This window comes from Lipotes vexillifer, unplaced genomic scaffold, assembly GCF_000442215.2.
Source record: "Lipotes vexillifer unplaced genomic scaffold, Lipotes_vexillifer_v1.1 scaffold1329, whole genome shotgun sequence".
NCBI lineage: Eukaryota > Metazoa > Chordata > Mammalia > Artiodactyla > Lipotidae > Lipotes > Lipotes vexillifer.
In genome coordinates, this window is record NW_006797566.1 from 1,047,643 (window position 1) to 1,068,156 (window position 20,514).

A 20,514-nucleotide genomic window follows, 5' to 3' on the forward strand; every position below is an offset into this window, starting at 1 on the left:
GGAAAGAGGCAGTATAACGGTCATTATTTCTGGTGCCACTGAACAGTAAAGGTCGCTTTCCCTTTCCCTCCTCCTGGTCAGACCTGCAGAACCAAGAGAAGAGGCCAGAGAACCTTGGGGGTGAGTAAGTGATGAGGTGAAAGAGAGTAGAAAGTAAGAGAGAGAAACTTCATCTATATGTGCATATGTCTGTATGTAGTTTTTAAGGAAGAAAGTCATTTCCATATATATTGAAGATGCAAATAACACCAAACAGACATTATCAAAAATACTTTCAAAAGACTGACTGAAAGCGAATAGGAAAGAGAAAAATCTCCTCCTGGATATTTTAATAGCATCTCAAGTTCAGCAGAACTCCTCCCCAACCGAAGAAATTAATGTCTGTTTCCAATATCTGTCCTCCTCATCCAGTTACGCAAGGCAGAAACCTAGAGCCATTTTGGCACCTCCCTCTCCTCTTCTCCACCCCACACCCCATCTATTACTTTGTTCTCCGTTCATTTCCTAAATATCTCTGAAATTGGCCCACTTTCTCTGTTTCCATTGCCACGACCCTAGCTACCAATCTTGGTGTCCATCCAGTTCCCTTTTCGGTGGCAGGAGCCCTCTGCTTGACTCCCACCAGTCTCTAGCCTCATCTTGCCCTATCCCCCAGCTTCTCTCTCTACTCCAACCACAGTCTTTGTTCGCTCCCTTGCTTCATCCCTCCACAAAGCTGTTGTGTGTGCTCTTCCCTCTGATTTGCCCTCTTACCTCCTTCTTCACCTTATTAACTTTGACTCATATTTAAGAACTCATCTCAGTTGACACTTCCTCTGTGAAGTCTTTCTGACCTCCCTGTGCAGATTGAAGCCCCTTGTTCTATCCAAGACTCTCACAGTGCCTCTGAGTACTTGTTATAGATGCTTTATTATTTACTGATTTGTGTGGTTATTTGATTAATGTCTGTCCCTGGCTAGATTGTGAGCTCCTAAGATGGCAGGGACTGGATCTACTTTATTCTCCATTGTGCTCCCAGTGCAGGCACTGTGCCTGCGATGAACAGTTGCTCAATGATATTTGTTGAATGAATGAAGCATCCTAAACGTTTGGCAGCACTCAGAAATTCAGAATGCAGATTTGGTTTCTAAATTCTGATCCTGCATTGGATCGAAATTGAGATCTTGAGAAGTAAAGATCTATTAAGTTAGATTGTGTCATCTTTTATAGTACTTGTCCCAGTTTGTAATTACACATTTATTTTTGTGATTATTTTTGTGTTTGTCTTCTCCACTAGATTGGAATATATACAACAATGGGGCACTGTGACTGATAACTTTGCTTACCCCAGCCCTTTCCTTAGCACAGTGCCCAGCATACAAATGAATAATAAATATTTTTTGGATGGAGAAGCTACTGGTTCAGAGATTACATATGCCATGTCTATATATGTAACATGGGGGTAGTGAAATAACTTAAAATTAGGCAAACTCTCAAAAGGGGCTTTTGACTATGATGGAGAATGAGAGTTCCTTAACCTAGAAACTCAATATTTCTCGAAGTTGCTTGGGATCTACTACCTTCAGATCTAATGTCCTCTGCAGTTTAAAACTTTTGTCTTTTTAAGCCTCTGCTCTTTAAAACAAAGCAAGTTAAAAGACCTCCAGAATAATTCCATTGAATGTTTTGGTCTTTTTGAGTATCATTCTTAGTGAATGAAGGTGTGGCTCCCATAGTAAAACATAGAGTTATCAACGTTTAGACAGGCTAATTCAGTCCTGCCCATGGGTTGATGTTAACATGGGCATATGTAGCTAAAAACTTCCCTTTTGTGAAAACTCTGTTTAGGCTTTGATTTCTTGAGTGGTTTCCTACATTGATTTTTCCTATATGTGGCTCAGTGTCCTCATGTGTGAAATAAGGATAATACCAACTTCACTGGGGAGCAGTAGAAATTAATTAAAGTTTATTATCATTCCCCTATATGTAATGTTTACAGAGAACTGGCATGAAAGGCATTGGCAAATGGTAGATTTTAAAGTTGCTGTGCCCTAAGGACATTGTCTTGGTGGCTTACTGCCTTATCACATACTTTTATGAGCTTTGTAGAATAGGCCTAGAAAAATTTTATTGAGGGACAGAGAGAATTTCCATCTTTTTTCAGAAGAACCATGGGAGTTTCTGAAGGTGGAGCTCTTACCTCAGAGTCAATAATCCATAGCATTTAGATGGGGTTACTCTGGGTATGACTAACCAGTTCTAAGGTAGAGAAATTAGTCACAGTCACAGAAGCAAGAGGTAGCTCTGGGGTTATCACCAGCTTCTTTGAAGGCATCCTTCTGCCTTTGTTTAATTCCACCTTTCCAATACTCTCATGATTTCTTGTTCTAGGTCATTCACTTATTTAGATAGGTTTTTAAAAAATGGCTTCAAGTTACATGAAAAGTGGAAGCATATTTAAAAAGTAGTAAAGGAAAAGCCCTATTGTTTGTTTATTAACTTATTCAACAAATAACTAACACTGTTAGATACAAAGTACGAGATAAGGATTCCATCCATCTAAGTCCTTTGAGGTTTCAAGGTTCAAAACTAGGGATCCAGGGGGCAAGGGGAAAACTTGAGATCTGGACTGAGGCAGGAGAGGGGAGAGGCTGACATTGGGACTGAAGAGAGAACAAGATGAAGCCAACAGATTTCATGGGCGACAGCCTGTGGCCTGGCTCTGTGCCAGGCATGCTTCAGGATCACAGGTCTGAAGGCAGCTTTGCACTTGAGCATCTCTTTGTTATATACCTCAGATGACAATGTATTTTTAATCTCAGAGGGGCTCATATGTAAAAAATTTTTTAAATCTTTTTTGAGACCTTCCTGAAGATTCCTCTTTTATCCAGAAAACCTTTGAGTATGCAAAAGAATTATGATATCTTGTCTGGGACTGTTTTTGCAACCTCACTAAAGGCCCATTGACCTTACGATTGTAGCAGCCAATTCCTAAATCCCCAACAAGCGCGTTCTGTGCCCAGAACTCTAATGGCTCCCGTAAACACCCTAAACGCTCTCATCTCTGTTAATTATGAGGATGTTTGTTAATGTATTATCTGTACATGTCTGAATATGTGAAATGTTTCATAATATATATTTTAAAAATGAACAAAAGGCCTGGTTCCTGTGCTCAGTGATTTCATAACGCTAGTTGTGTACAGTGTAGCCTGGAAATAACATGTAAGTGACACATGATTATTTGAATCTGTAGGAGTTTGAAGGAGTAAGATAATTATGGCAAGAACACTTGGGAAGTTTTCTCAGAGAAAGTGGAAGTTGAGTTGGGCCTTGAAAGATGGATAATATTTGGGTAAGAAGCAGAATTAAAGACCCAGAGACAGAAAAGAACTTGCTAGATGCAAAAGTTAGTGAGGAGGATGGCCAGCTAAAGAGGGGGGATGGTGAGCAAAGCTGCCCAGTAGGACTCTGGGTTATGTGCTGGGAACTCAGGAGGGTGCTATTCACATAGTTCTCAGAGCTGGGTATGCACAGCTGTATGTGGTGGCCCTGGTGGAGAGTATTGGGAAAGTAGGGAATGATCAGAACAGTTGAAATGCAGGACTGAGAAGTTTGGACTTCATCCTGTAAGAAGTGGGGAACTGTAGGAGTATTTTTGAGAAAAAAGATAAGTGATAGTGAAGTGGCTGAACATACAGGCTTTGAAGCTACGTAAAAATTAGTTTGATTTTCTGCTGTATTCCTATATACTAGCTATATAATTTGGGGAAGTTACTTAAGCCTGAATTTTCTTATCTGCAAAATGGGTATAATGGTAGTTTCTTTATAGAATTATGTGAGAATTAATTGAATAATGTATGCAGTGCATGACACATAGCAAGTGTTCAGTAAATGATATTTGATTATAATTCATCAGTGTTTCAGGAATTTTAAATGGCAGCAGTATAGAGGATGAATTGGGGGAGGAGAGACTGGTAGGCAGATCAGCTGATTTTGTTTTTAAGTGGTTTTTAACTTTAATTGTGAAACGAGTTAGTTGACAGCGACATATTGGTGTGAAATGACAAAGGCTTTAGCTGCGGTTTTTGGAATAGAAGGTGGAAGTTGGAAAACAAACAAACCTGTATTTCATCATATCTCTGATACCATCAATTATAAGATGCACCATTATTTATGTAGCACAAAAAAAAGAAGAAATGACAAACTCTGACACAATGCTTATTATCACTTAGAATTTTTATTTTATACTTATTGAAAGAGTTCTTTCAGGCTTACTTAGATACAGATTTTAATCATACTGCTTTTGTAAATACATAAAAAGGAAAATGTAAGTGAAATGAATTTCCTATTTCTAAATTTTCTTTTTAGCTATTCCTAAAACTTTTTCACACTCACAGTCCAATTTTTCTGGATTACTTCTTGTTTCAGGGTCATCATTGTATGTGTGGTTTCATGTAATATTGTCCTCTGTGCCATCAAGAGCATGGGTGGTGCTTCATTTCTTTAAAAAGAGCTCTACTGTTGTCTCTGAGACTTTTTCCAAGCTGCGACAAGTTTGATGCTGGTGCTTTTTGGTCTTACCAGAAGGATCACTGGGGAAGTTATCAGACAACAGCCAAGACTCACAGTCCTTTCTGAAATGATGCTAAATGGTTTGTTGATATAAAAGGCCAGGGGTTACAGTCATGCCTCCAGGGATAACAGCCGTGTTCACATATGTGCAGTCAGTGACTGCTATGCCCCATAACACCTGGTCTACAGCAATTTTAACATGTATTCCAATTCCAGAGGAATGATAAATGTGGTGGTGGGGAGGTTCATCTCAGGATTGATAGATCAGGTAGAATTGAAGCCCTATCTTTTTAATTCTGGGAAAGTTAGTTAACTTTACTAAGCAGACTTAAAAATATTGTGCTCCAACCTGAAGTTGTAAATTACTCTGAGGGATGCTCTACAAGCTTCTTTTTTTTTTTTTTTTATCAAGATTTTTTTTAAGGAATTATATAGCACGGGTAAGTTTAGCAAAATGCCTGGATCTGAATTCCTAGAATTCTGCTGACCCGTACAAATGGCTGAAATTGTTTGAAATCAGCTAATAATGTAATAATAGTAATAATCTAATGATTTTTTGTCTTTGAATGCCAGGTGTTTCTGCACAATGAAATTTATATTATTTTCATTCACTCCTACTGTGGGAATACATACTAATATAATGATTTAACCTGATACATTAAAGTTTGAAGACCATAAACTAGGCTTACTCAGTTTTCCTGTGAGTTGGTAGTATAAAAACTCTACTTAGGATATAGAAACCTAGAAATCAGAAAATATGTATCCTTAAAGATGCCATGACAACACAGCTGTTTAGTTACAATAAATATATCAGCAGTAATTTTTGAAACTTTCTCTTTTATTGGAAACCAGGATAAAACTGAATCTCTAGAGATAATAATGATTCTACATGTTTGCACTATTTTTCTTTCATCACTTTTATTGTTGATCTATTTGGAAAACTCTGTAAAAGTTGTACATTGTAGCCAACAATAATTTTTACTTTTCCATATGCTTGAGGTTGAGTATGGGAATCTTTCTCTTTTAATCTTCATAGTGAGATATTTATAAGGAAGTGTGTGCTGATTGGAGTTCAGTCCACTTAGCAGAAAACCCAGGACTCAAACATTGTCATAACTTCTGGGTAAACCTCATTTTCTCTTACCCTTTTTTTCTAAGATAATGGCCTGAGCCCTGAAAGCAAGTTAATTTTCTATCCCATCTTGTCACATTTCTATAATTCCATGGCTTCTTTGTTATCCCCAAAGGTATCCTCGTCCCCCTTGTGTATTCTTGTAAGTGAATGAACCCATTATTGGTGGTGGTAGGATCCAGTGTCTGTCTGCCATTTCTGCTCATGATAGAAGAATGTGTACATGTACAATGTGCTGCTGTTAAGTTCTGTTTTTTGAGAGACCTTTCACTGGCAGTGGAAGGAATGGAGTCAGAGTAACAGTATCTGCTTCAGACCTGGGCTTGTCAGAGTTACAGATGCATCATGGGTTTGAAGTTCACCTCTGTCACCAGGGAGTACCAGAAAGGAGGAGGACTTGACCTGTGGTGCTCTCTCTGGCCCTGGGCCTTACTGATAGTGACACCTATGACACCCAGCTTGTTTTTTTTCTCTGATGCCTTTCAGTGCAGCCTCTTGTACACTTGAATCTCCTGTTTGTTTGGTAGTCTAGCTTTGCAGGAAAGTAACGGCATAGGAAAGTTTCAAATAAGTTTCTTAGAGTTTCAGAGACATAAGTCCTCAGTGATCTTGAAAATGATTTTGGTAATTAACTGCCACAGCTAGGTTTTATCAAGTGGCCTGGGAAATGCAGAATAATGAATGCCATTCCTGTTAGATCTGGAACAGGTACTGGGGCCAGCATTTACAGAGAAAAGGTGATTTTAACTGAGGAGCGGTATTTCTGTAAAACTTTTTTCCTCTGGCTTCTTTCTACAATTGTTACCTGTAATTTCATCATCTTTTCATTTAATTCTGTACAATGTGATGTCTTTGGGGCCAGCGGGTATTTTTATCTGCTAGCTGTGGACATGTTTGTTCTTAGGGCTCTGCAATGGCTGAGGGAGGCCAGCCCCACCCACTCTCTGGTTGCTTGGCACCACCCCTCCCTGGTTGTTGGGCATCTTGTTTACTTCTGCCCTTAATTCCCTGCAGGTCCGTAAGTACAAGAGCATGATCCTGGAAGACCTGGAGTCTGCCCTGGCAGAGCACGCCCCTGCGCCACAGGAGGTTAACTCAGAACTGCCGCCTCTCACCATCGATGGAATTCCAGTCTCTGTGGACAAAATGACTCAGGTAAGGGGCAGGGAGTGAGGTGGCACAGGTGTAGGCGGGCCTCAGATCACTTATTTTAGTTTTGTCCTCAGTGGTATACCACCAGAGTGAGACACAGGCTGGAGTCTGATAGTGAAACAGTAGCAGCCTTGGAAGAGAAAATGTAGTGCCAGGAGAATGCTCCAGCCGAGGGCGTGGATATGGTCTTCTACTTCTGTTGGCAGTTTTTTCCTTTCACTTGGGCCCTTGGGTTAGATAAAGAAACTTTTAGCTGGAGTTGGTTTGGACAGGAGACTGTCAGGACTTTGATGAAGCACAATCAGGGGGACAAGTAAACTTTCAGTCTCTTTGGGGCTGAGCTGCTCCTCTTTCCATATAAATTCTGAATACCACCACACTATTGCCAAGGAGGGCTCGCTGCTCCAGGGAATAAGAATGGAAAACTCAGAAGGACACCCTCCTGAGTCATTGCTTTCCTCCTCTCCCTTTGAGAGGGGAAGTCAAAATATACTTAGCCTGATCAATCAACATACCTCAGGGATTTTGCTGAGACTGTCCCTTATAAGCTTTTTAGCTTTAAAAGTGATAGCTTGATCGAGATCAAATGCCTTTTTTATAACATCTTGCTACCTTATTTCTTTATTAATACTTCTAGCTTTAAATTCAGTTGTGAATTTTCTTTCCTTATCTTGTTCAGACTTCCAGCAGCATTTAACATAGTTGATTACTCCTTCCTTCTAAAAATACTCTTCTCTTGGTTTCTATACCCCACCCTCTCCTGAATATCCTCCTGCCTCACCGGGCGCTCCCTCTCAGTTCTTGTGCTGTCTCCTCTTCCTCTTCTCACCTGATCAATATTGGCAAGTCCCAGGGCTCTATCTGTAGTTTTTCTCCAAGTAATCTCATCCTGTCCTGTGAGCTTTATATCCCATCCGTATGCTATCTGTACCCCGGCTTATACCACTGTTAGATCTCCAGTACCTAACGTGCCTGAAACAGAACCTTTGACTGCCCCCACTCTCCACTCCAAATGTGTTCCTCCCCTAGTATTCCTCATATCAGCTGATGGCACCATGGTCCATCTGGTTGCTCAAGTCCCAGCATAGGAGTAATCCTTGGTTTTGCCCTCACTCCCCCACAAACCTCATCTAATTCATTAGCAAGTTATGTCATTTCATGTTTGAAATGTATTCTGAATCTGACCATTCTTCTCAGTTCCCATCACCACCCTTGCCCAAGCCTTTAGCATCTCATGCATGGACTGTTTACATTGATCAGTTCTATTGATCTCCTTTCTGCTGCAGTCCACGCTCTACAGAGCCACCAGAGATTTTTTTAAAAACTTAAATCAGGTAATATCACCCTCTTGTTTAAGCCCTTTAATGGCTTTCCACTATTCCTAGAATCAAATTAGACTGCCATGGCCTCTGAGACCCTATATTAACCTGGCCTCTTCCAACCTCATTTCTCATTCTCCCCCTCAGTCACTGTGCTCTGGCCACACTCACCCTCTTTCTTCCTGTCAAACACTCCAAGCTCTTTCTTTTACTTTTTCTATTTCCTCTGCCTGAAACATTGTTTTCCCAACTCATTGCATGATTGACCTTATCTTATTCAAAGTCTAACTTAGATACCACCTCCTGAGACAAGCCTTTCTTGATTATCCCATCTAATGAAGCTTTCTCCTCACCACCAAATTACAGCCTAATACATCCCCTATTTTATTATCTTTGTAACACTTACCACTACCTGAAATTATCTTATTTGTTAACATTTATACTTCTGTGTGGTCTGTCTCTTCAGCTAGAATTGAGAGCAAGGGCTTAGTTCTGTTCTTCACTGCTGTCCAGTACAGCTGCCTGGCACCAGATAATATCTGTATTCTAAATGCAGTTGGCCCTCCATATCCGTGGGTTCTGCATCTGTGGATTCAACTAGCCTTGGATTAAAAATATTGGGGGGAAAATATTGCAGAAAGTTGCAAAAAGCAAAACTTGAATTTTCAGTGCTGCACCTATTTACATAGCTTGTACATTGTATTAGGTATTTTGGTAATACAGAGATGGTGTAAAGTATATGGGAGGATGTGTGTAGGTTATGTGCAAATACCGTGCCATTTTATATAAGGGACTTGAGCATCCTCGGATTTTGCTCTCTGTGGTGGGGTCCTGGAACCAATCCCCCACAGATACCTAGGGGTGACTGTAGTACTCAGTCAATATCTGTTCAGTAAATGACCTTAGAGGCAGAGCAGAAATGAATCCGGGGTAGTGGGTAACTGGATCACAAGTCTCCTGAGTGGGTGTTCACTCAGTGCAGACATTGATGCTGCAGCTCAGGAGATGGCACTTTATTTTTATCTAAGTCTGAACTAACAACTTGGTTTGAAGTAATGCAGTATTTTAGAAATATAATGCTGAATTGTAATCTTTTGATTGTTGGATTCACAGATCTTTCTGTGGACACTTGAAGTATCTCTGGATAACGGTTCCGAAGGAAAGCATTATCCAAACTTTTTTCCTGTCATTTCATACCTGCTGTTATTCTATCCCTAGGACCATTCTGACTGGTTAAAGAAAACATAAAGTGAATCTTATCTGATTAATATACAGAATCTACTCCGTATCTCAGATATAAAGTACATCTAAAGCTAACTAAGCTTCTGATTAAGAAGCTTACTTAATCAGAAGTAAGGAGTCATCATTAAGGAGAAGGAGTACACTGTGTTTAGGTAAACTCCTCTCCTGCGATGGGCATGTTTTGCTTCTTTGTCACATTTGGTGTGTTAGGTTGAAATAATCTGAGGTTTTTATTATATTAAATCATGGCTACTGATAATTAGGAAAATTTGGGGATGGTCACAGAAGTCAGAGCAAATAGTTTAATTATCACATTGGAGGTAAAACATTTAAAACTACTGTTTTCCATTTTTATGAAATATGCACTCAGTAGAGCTTGGTGCAGTGGTACATATGTACCAAGGGAAGCTGGTACTAAGTCATGAGTCGGTCTCAGAGGTACTTTGTTGGATGCATCTTGTTGGATGCATCTTCTTTATTGTTGTACATTCCCTCCTTACGCGTCTCACCACAGATGACGAGTAAAAAATAACGCATAACAAATAAAACAAACATGGTGAGGAGGAGTGAGCAGGGTGATGAAGAACCCAGCTTCCAGCCGAACGGGAATTTCTGAGGAGTCGGATCCTACGGTTCCTCCCCCCACAACCCTTTTTTTTTTTTAATTGTGTTTTATTTTGTTTTCCTCAAATATTTGCTTTCTTCTTAATGTTAGCCAAACACCTTTTTTTTTTTTTTTAACTTATTGATCCTAAAGCCTTTCACTGTTAATGGTAGTAAAAGCAGGGTTCTATTTCAAACCAAACCTAGATAGGCAGGGTTATGGGAATATACAGCATCATCAATGAATATACATTGGTACAATTTTTCCAGAGGGCAGGTGGGCAAAATTTTAAATGTGCATGTCATGCCCTCCAAGTAAGCAAAGATGTATGCTCATGGCATTGTTTACAGTAGGAAAGTCTGAGAACAGTGTGATTGAATAAATTATAATAGTGGTGTTTAGAATTTACATGGAAAGAAGAGCAGTTTAGCCCAAAAAAGAGACTGTTAGTGACTGTGCAGTGAAATATTAGACACTAAAAATGATGATTTGCTCTCTATTGTAGTAGAATAATACTGTGGTATATTAAATTAAAAACTAGTTATAAAATAGCATTTCTTATGTACTCTAATTTGAGGGGTTTAGGGCTTTATTTTTTTTTGTTTTCTTCTACTTGGGGCGGGGACGGCTAGATTTTTTCCCCCCAGGGAATACAAGATTGCGTTAATTGATCTCATTTGTTTAAAACATGCACACGAAACTTGCCTGTATGTGTGTGAGTGTGTGTGAAACTTTAGATGGATATACACCAATATATTAACAGTGATTATATATGTGTGGTGGCATTGTGGATGATTTTCAGTGTCTTTGTCTAATAAGCATGAATTTCTTTTAAACCAGAGAAACCCCAAATTGAATTTTTTAAAGTGTAAGTTTGATGATGTTTCTGCTTTGTTTTGTCCAATGATTTTTTAATGTTCCAGTGAAGATGTCAACTCTTTTCTCTCTCTCTCTCTCTCTCTCTCTCTCTCTCTCTCTCTCTCTCTCTCTCTCTCTCTCTCTCTCTTATTTTTCTCTTCTGTAGCTACTGTGTATTGGAAGGCACAGCACTAAGTTCTTTACGGGAGTATCTCATTTAAACCTTGCTCTCCAGTGAGAGAGAGAGAGAGTGTGAGAGAGAGAGAGAGAGAGAGAGAGAGAGAGAGTGTGTGTGTGTGTGTGTGTGTGTGTGTGTGTAATTTCTATTATAGTCAAGGAAGAAGAGCTCAGATATGGTCTGTAGCCATAAAGGACAATGTAAGTTTAAGTGGACACCAATTCTAGAGTTGAAACCATATGGATAATTCATGACTTCCTTGAAGTGATAAAATTCCAGAATTATAAAAGTGCACTGGAATAGAGATGGACTTTGGGTTAACCAGACAGCTCTATTAATCATCTTATCTGCACTGAATGCTACAGAGATGACTAATGTTTATATTGATGACCCTAATTTACAAGTATAATTCCATATACAATCCTAAGATGAGTTCTGAATCATCCAAAGAGAGTAAATTATATTCAATATTGTTCTAAAGTTATGTGTCCCATTATTTTAATTCTTTACAAATTAGGAAGTTAGCTGGAAGATCTAGTCTTTAAATCCCCGTTTTACTACATAGTAGCCTTGGTTCTCAGTTTCATCTTATGAAAGTGAGAATAATACCTGCCCTCCTACCTTATGGAGTTGGAGGAAGAAAAAATGAGATGTTATATTGGAAAGTACTTTGAAAACTAAGGAATCACACAAAGGTATTATTACTAATTATTAATACTAGTTATATACGTTACCTATATTAACTTTTGAATAATCTGAACATACCATTTCTCACCCATTTTTCACTTAGAGAAAGTTAATGAACCTAGATTTTTTTTTTTTTCCCCTGAGCAGTGAAGTGGACAATACAGGTCATAATGTATTAAAAAACTGAGGCATAAAGAGAGGAAGCAACCTATGAAGCAAGTGACAAACAAATAGAACTTAGGGTGGAGTCCATATTGGCAGTGCTTTCTTCTGCCTCTCTCTCTCCTCCTGCCCCCATTACTCTCTCTCCCTCTTTTTTTCAATGAAACTATACTGCCATCATTGCTCAGACTGAGTATCTCTGGTAATCTACACTGGACAGTTACTGTTGTAAAAGAATTTCCTGACTTGCTCCAGCAACTATGAAAATTGTCTTCTGCAACTGGTTGAAGTTACATATAACATAGTATCTTAAATTCTATGTGAGCTGAATGTCCTGATTCTTTCAGGAAGCGGCTCTGTAGTTGTGGTTTTTGTTGTGTTTTGCTTGTTGGTTTTTGGTTTTGATAAAAGTGTAATTCTATACGAGTAAATAAGATGTTTACCTGAAAAGCTTCTGTTTTTACTATTATAAATATATCTTGATTCTGAGAAAATCTTTTTCGGTGGTGATAAAAAACACATAGCTCTGCAGTATTTTTAGTGAAAAAATGAAAACTTGAATTTCTAGGCACCTTTAAGAATAGTGGCTAGTGGCTAGAACTTATCCCATTTCTGTCTGCCTGTTTGTGTAAGAATTGAAGGAGGTTGAGAAAAGGCTTAGGAGAAGAAATCATTAATATGGTATAGATTCTGCAATTGCATTTACAATGAAATAATGAAGTCATCTTTTTCAGAGATTTTGAAAGCGAGGTCAGCAAAATTTTCTTGGATACTTCAGACCAGAGACCAGAGGATGGGCTAAATTGTGCTTCTCAAACCTCAGTATGCATAGGAATCACCTGAGAGTCTTGTTTGTTTAAATGCAGATTGTGAACCAGTAGGACTGGAGTTGTGGGACCTGAGATTCTAACTTCTAGGTGATGCCAATGCTGCTGATTCAGACTACACTTTTTTGGTTTTTTTTTTAACCTCTCTATTGGAGTATAATTGCTTTACAATGGTGTGTTAGTTTCTCCTCTATAACAGAGTGAATCAGCTGTACATATACATATATCCCCATATCTCCTCCCTCTTGCGTCTCCCTCCCACCCTCCCTATCCCACCCCTCTAGGCGGTTACAGAGCACCGAGCTGATCTCCCTGTGCTATGTGGCTGCTTCCCACTAGCTATCTATTTTACATTTGGTAGTGTGTATATGTCCACGCCACTCTCTCACTTCGCCCCAGCTTACCCTTCCCCCTCCCCGTGTCCTCAAGTCCATTCTCTACGACAGACTACATTTTGAGTTAAAGGACTTGTATTGTTTCTTATAGAGTCTTTAAGCAATAATTATGATTTTGCTAGTGGAAAATCAGTTATGTTCTTTACCACATTTGAGTCCTATGGGAGTCTCTTGTTCTTGGGAGGTTATTAATGTTTTTGGACTTTGTGTTAGAAGAGATCCAGGCAAAGAATATAATTATAGAAAAAATATCTCTGGAAAGACCAGTCCGGTATTACTGGTTAAAATCCACTCCTTTTCCCCCTCTCCCTTTCCTCTCCTCCCTTGAACTTATTGCCCTCCTGTTACTCTCGCTGGGGCAATCTTCGTTGCTTTAATATTCCCTTGGAGTGATGATGCAACAGGATAAAAATTCTTTACAAGTTTTCAGGGGAAACCTTCAGAAGCACTCAACACAGAGACTCTTTCTTTGAAAGAAATTATTCACAGGGATTGACATGTTTTACTTAGAAAACATTCATCAGTTATCAGTTTAGGTTTTTTGAGTATTGTTTTGTTTTGAAAAAGCATAGATCTGCCCTCTTCTACCTAAAGAGTAGAAAATTATGCTAAGTGAAATATACCAAACACAAGGGACAAATATTTTGTGATTCCACTTACATGAGGTATGTAGAATGAGCAAATTCATAAAGACAAAGTAGAATAGATGTTACCAGGGGTTGGGGGAAGTAGAAATGGGGAATTATTGTTTAATAGGTACAGAGTTTTTGTTTGATGATGAATTAGTTCTGGAAATAGTGGTGATGGTTGTACAACATTGTGAATGTACTTAGTGCCACTGAATTGTACATTGTAAAATGGTAAATTTCGTGTTATGTATATTTTACTACAATTAAAAAAATTTTTTTAAAGAAGAAGGGCTGGATAAAAAGTTTTTAAATTAGTTCAGTGGTCCTTAAACTGGCTGCACAGTAGAACCACCCGGGGAACTTAAAATCCTAGTGCCCAGGCCACACTCCAGACCAATTAAGTCAGAATCTTTGGGGATGAGATATAGGCTTCTGCAGTGTTTAAACTCCCTGGGCAATTCCAGTGTGCAGCCAACTTTGAGAACCACTGTTGTAGATCACAGTTCCCAACTGTTTCTCCTACTGTTGTGTCAGAATCTATGTGCAGAGTAGGCTTTTCTTACTGTCTAAAATGATCAAAAAGTGTTGATGTATATGATGCCATTCCACATTTTGTAAATTTTAGGTAAGCAGGATGAGATTAAGGGAATATAGTAGAACGCAGCATATTTTGAGAGTAAAATAATTGAGGGGTATATTCAGGAATACCAAGAGCAGGGAGCACGCATATAAATTCCATATTCAGGACAGAACTAGATTAGGGAAAAATAGTTGCATATTATATGACAGAATATCTAGAACAGATTAATATTTCTTTCAAATTAATAAGAAAAAGATAATTAGAAAAATAAGCAAAGCATTACGAACAGTTGTAAAAAGGGAAAATAATCAGTAAACATAAAAAGAGTCTCAGCCTCACTAGTAATGAAAATTAAATCATTTCCCTAACATCCGATGAGCCAAAATAAGAAAGCAGGGTAATTAAAAAATGTGAAGGCGACCCCTGGGGCTGCACGTGAACCCCCAGGCGCCCTGTGGCCTCGAGGCAGCCGGCAGGCAGGGGTCAGGACCTGCCCCAGCCTAGAGGCTGTGGACAATATACAGGTGACAGAGCTACGCTCTCATTTCCTTTTGGAAGCAAAATGAAGGAAAAACATGAAAACAAATTAAAGATTTAAAGCTTTTTTTTTTTTTAACGTGTGAAGTGAGGTTTTGAAATAATGGGTATTGTTCTGTACCATTGGTGGGAATAGGATTGACAAAGTCTTTTAGGAGGACAGTTAGGCAGTATCTATTAAAATGTTAAAATGCATATACACTTTAACCAGCAATTCCACTTTTCTGCTACAGAAATACTCACAGGTGTGTTCAAAGAAGCATGTACAAGCACTGTAAACAACCTAAAAGTTTATCAATAGGAGAATGGTTAAATAAAATGGAAAAATCTATACTGTGGATACTAAGCAACTGTTTCTTTAAAAATGAGATTATTCTAGTTGTACTACTGTGACAAGATCTCTATGGCAAAATGTTGAGTAGAAAAAGTGAGTTATACTAAAATATGTGAATATGTGTGTTTTCTTTCATCACCTAAAACTGCCTTTCCAGCATGTATTTATGTAAATGCATAGAATTTGGCCTGTAAGAAAGGATGTTCATCAAATTGATGCCTCTGGACAGGTGACTAGATTGGGGAAGGGTAGATCAAAAAGAGAGCTTTGACTTTATCTGTGTTATTTAAATTTTTATACAAAAGAGTACAACTAGGATAAGGTAGAAGAAACTGACTAATCTGAGACTCCTTCAAAGAGAAGGTAGAATTTTAAGAGCATTTTGATTAATGGGAGGGAGACAGTGTAATGGGTAGATGGGGTATGGAGATAGAGAAGCAGAAGTGTTGGCTTGAGAGAGGAGTGTCTTCATTGGCTGTCCCTTGAATTCTCTAATTTTATCTTTCCTTCCAAACTTGTTCTTCCCATGTTTCTATGGGAATGTGTTTTATGGGAAAATGGGATTAAGAGAAACCAGTGTTTCTGCTAGCGCTACTACGGAACATGGGGATATAGGATTGGTGTTTCTAGTAAGGAAAGCCATTTTCATTATCTCTATGAACAGAGGTCAGTGGTACAAATGATTACCAAAAGTGAGCAAAAAAATCATTTTGCTTTTATTTTCTAATGCCCTTTAAATATCCATTTGAGTATGATTGGGACTGTCAACCTGGAAGTTCATAATTTTAAATTACAGTAATGAAGCCACAGTCCGAAAATTCTTCACTTTTCCTTCACTGCTACATTGCTGTTTTCCTGTAGGGTACATAGAAAGCATCACCTTTCAATGTGGTTTGATTTTAGCTACCTTCTCTTTAAATCTGTTACATATTCTCTGATCTCTTCAGTAGATATGGAGTTGGCAAACATTTTGCTTTGAAAGGCCGTTTCTTGGTTACTGAACCTAAATGGACATCTGGAGCCTCAAAATTCCTCATCTCGGGTGCATGCAGAGCAAAGAGAGAGGAAATGGGAGAAGGGTACTTGGGAATATATAAGGATAATGCATTGTTGGACAGCAAAGTAACAAAATTTACAAGTGGAAAATTTCTAGCATAGTAAGAAATACTGTTTCATTTTGGCCAGATTAAAACTTTCAATTTTAGAAAATCTTTTTTTTAAACCATCTGTGATTTCCACATAATCTTTACTATTGATTGCCACTGGCATGAATTTAATATCTTTTTTCTTTGCTGAGTGTGCCCTGGAAGGAGTGGTATTTTCTACTCTCTGCTGGTTTGAGGTGGGCTTACTGACCACGCCGGACACTTGAAGCCCATCTAGAGCCCTAAATTAGAATGAGAGGCCGGGAAAGCTTGTTGCAGCCCAATTAAAGGATAGCCGGAGAGGATAGGCTTTACCTTTGCTGATCCTGTTGATAGTCTCCCCTGCGGATTAAAGATGAACCTTCCTTAACAAGCGCATTGAGTAGCTTGGGTTTCCAAAACTCTCCAGCACCAGTAATTAATCCAACTGGTAATGAGAGCACAGTGCTGAATTCTGGAAAGGAATCATTTAACTCTTTCTATACTGGACAGCTCATTTACCCTTATTAATATCCCTTTATTAGCACTAGTTATTTGGGACAGTATGAAAATAGTCTGGTGGAAAATTGCTTCTTTCAGTGAAGTCACATTATCTCTGCACTTAAAAGCAAAGATTGTCCTTCATCTCTAAACTGTACAGTCTTGAAAAGTTAACTTTTATAGTAGAAAGTGCTTTCTGCCTCTTGCTTGATGTAGGGGCAAATTTTGTACAGTTGATAGTTAGTACTTTAAAAAGCTAAGATCTGACTCTGAATTAGAACTTATTAATTTCACTCTGGGCCCATTTTTTTAACTTAATGAGATTTTTGCCTGTGGAAGTAACCTTTCCTTTGTGCTGCTTCCGTTTCTCCTGCCTCTCATATTAGCCTCTACTGTCGTCTTCCTGGGGCTTTGAAACATTTCCCATCCAGAAATTCTAGCACATAAAACATCTTTTAAAAACTTTCATTTTTTGTTAATTTAGAGATATTTGGTCTTCTTATTTCATTATCTCCTCACTCTGCTGGGCGTGGATATAAAGAACTCTCCTTCTGGAGACTGGTAATGAGATTAAAAGAAAGAGGAAGACATAAAAGTCTGTGGTATGAGTTTATTTTGTTTATGCATCTGAGAAAGCTATTATTTCTTCATATGAAGAAATAAAAATATTGTGTGTGAGGACTAAGCCTTTTCCTTCTCTGTATAACTGAGGCTAGAAAAAGACACTCCCAGGAAGCCAGGATAAAGGGAAAAATGACTTTGAGATGCACTTTCTTAAAATAACTGAAGAAGTGACCTCATGAGCCAGCTGATAGCCTGGGTTTGCAAATGGATACATTTCTATTAGCCTGCTGCTTGATGCCACAGAGCCAAATATATAACAGAGTATATAATACCATATCCTGCAGGCAGGAGACTGTCTGGGAGATGGGGGGTACTTAGAAAGAGGTGAAATGGCAGGCTTGGGGCAAGAATTAACGATGTAAGTACAGTCAGCAAGAACTATTTATTAGGTAAACATTACTGATTTGGTTTCATCCTTCCCTATTATGTACTAATTTCTGTCATCTTCTGGTAAAATAGTATTTAAATGAGAACACTTGATATTTAAATAGGCTCTTTAATACAAGGTTTGCTGTACTCATTATCTCATTGATACTTAAGTATTCCCATTTCTGTTTTTTTTCTTTCTCTATTTTACGGCTACAAGCCCGTGTCCTTGCGTGTGACTCATGCTAAAATTGTCCTCTCCTTTTGGTCTTAAGAGGCACTATGAGTGTGTTCTTAGATGAAGGATGCTGCTTATCTCTGGTATACTATAGACCACCAGGTTCAAAGGAAAGCAGTAGGTCTGAGGAAGAAGATTATAACTTGATAAACTGTTTCTCTTGCCAAAAATCATTGTCAGCAATTGAGAATATTCACAAAGTAGGCTCCCCTTCTCCCCCAGTATACACACACAGCGTGGTTACCAGGCCAGGAGATAAAGAAAGGTAGTTGTCTCTGTGGTTTAACATCTGTCTGGTCTGGATTTGATTTGAATGAAATTCATTAAGATCAACACATGCTTCATTACGTATATCTATATGTCAGACTCATAGACATTGGACTATCTTACTAGAAACTTTTTAGAAGAGTTTTAGGGTTATTTTCCCTTTTTATTAAGCCCATTTATTTTCATATATTTTGTGACCAGTCATGTTACCAAACTCTCATTGTTTATAGTAGTTTTTTCATTTTATTCTCTGGGGATTTCCAGATACACAGTCATACCATTTACAAATAGTGGTGATTTTATCTGTTCGTCACCTCTTATTTCTCTCATCTAATTGTTCTGATTACTACCTCCAGAACAACATGTTGAAGACATGTTGACTTTGGCACCATAAATGCATGGACATTCTAGAAGGGAAATAAGCTATAGCATCAGTAGTACCTTAGGGGGCGGAAATCAAACATGCGGGCAGATATTCTTGATCTTATAGGAGCAAGTGTATGAAATACAGCTTAAGATATACTTTACCAACATATGTATAATTCTCCATCACCCATGGAACTATAGTAACCTATGAGAAACAGACGGTTCTCACAGTCACATTTTGAGACTCTCCATAACCCTCCAGGAAGGCTCTCTTTTATAATCTTAGAATGTGTTGGGAGGCACAAACACATCCCAGACGTCTTTCACAACTACTGATGACCACACTCTTGTTTTCCAGGCCCAGCTTCGGGCATTTATTCCAGAGATGCTGAAGTACTCCACAGGTCGGGGAAAACCAGGCTGGGGTAAAGAAAGCTGCAAGCCCATCTGGTGGCCTGAAGATATCCCATGGGCAAATGTTCGGAGCGATGTCCGTACAGAAGAGCAAAAGCAGAGGGTGAGGGTTCCTCTGGCCTGAGTTTCCTATTGCTTTTCCATTCTGAATCAACCACCTCATTTTTGTTATTCTACTTCTTAAGCTGTAAAGTCTAAAAACATTTGTGTAATAGTCAAACCTATCCCCCAAAAGAGGTTTGATATTCTCTGATTTATAGCCTTTCCCATTCATCACTCCATCACTGTAAAGACTTGGGATGGGTCTGTGAATTTACACTTCTCTCTACATAGTTGCCTTTTGGAGCAGTTTTAATTTTATAAGGTGCTTGGAAAAACTAACGAAACTTGAAGTAAAAGGTATTAATCACTTTGAAGACTTGAAATGTCCTTATTTCTGGTTAGCAAGCATCACTGTTGAAAATATAAATATAGAGAGATGTGAAGTTAGTGAAGTCTGCTGATAATGAAATTTATTTTAAAAAAGAAGAAAGACTAAACCAGGTGTCCTCCCTTACTTGTTCTGCATATTCATTTTTTTCAGTTAGCTTTAAAAATCTACTGAGGATCTTAAATAAAGGGACTTCCCTGGTGGTCCAGTGGTTAAGACTCCACACTCCCAATGCAGGGAGCCCGGGTTCGATCCCTGGTCAGGGAACTAGGTCCCTCATGCTGCAACTAAGAGCCCACATTGCCACAACTGAAGATCCCACATGCTGCAACGAAGATCCCGCGTGCCGCAACAGCAGACCCGGCACAGCCAAATAAATAAATAAATATTTTTTAAAATCTTAAATAAAATTCTTGACGAAAGAGTAACCTTTTTCTGTGAGAAGTTTAACAGTTGGCCTCAGGAAAACCCAAAAGTTAAACCAGACTTTGATCAGGAAGGAAACCAGTGTGAAATTGTTGGTAGTTGGTGCTGAATTTCTTTATGTCCAAATCGGTCTGTGGGAAATAATCCTGAGAGAGTTACTCCATGCAAGTTTGGTTTGGTTTGATAAATAAGCAGCTGCTTATTCCATAGTAGAACTGAATAACCAACATTCTTTGTGACTTAATGTGCTTTTCTGGTCTTTTGATGACAGGTTTCATGGACCCAGGCACTACGGACCATAGTTAAAAACTGTTATAAACAGCATGGGCGGGAGGACCTTTTGTATGCTTTTGAAGATCAGCAAACACAAACACAGGCCACAACCACACACAGTATAGCCCATCTTGTACCATCACAGACTGTAGTCCAGACCTTTAGTAACCCTGATGGCACTGTCTCGCTTATCCAGGTGAGTAAACCTTCTGGTTACCAGATTGCGATTTCTGAGGCAGATCAGTGGGCACCTCACCTCAGACTGGAGAAAGTTGTCTTTTTTTTTTTTTTTTTTTTT

At 38.7% G+C, this 20,514-nt stretch overlaps 1 protein-coding gene across 1 annotated transcript in view; it reads left to right on the forward strand.

Moving 5' to 3' along the window:
* NRF1 (nuclear respiratory factor 1) overlaps positions 1-20,514 on the forward strand; it is an 89,545-nt gene that overhangs the window by 19,103 nt on the left and 49,928 nt on the right. Inside the window, exons 5-7 of the mRNA XM_007469707.1 lie at positions 6,698-6,838; positions 19,032-19,190; positions 20,215-20,412. Of these exons, the coding sequence (XP_007469769.1) occupies positions 6,698-6,838; positions 19,032-19,190; positions 20,215-20,412 (498 nt within the window). The remainder of the gene's footprint in view (positions 1-6,697; positions 6,839-19,031; positions 19,191-20,214; positions 20,413-20,514) is intronic.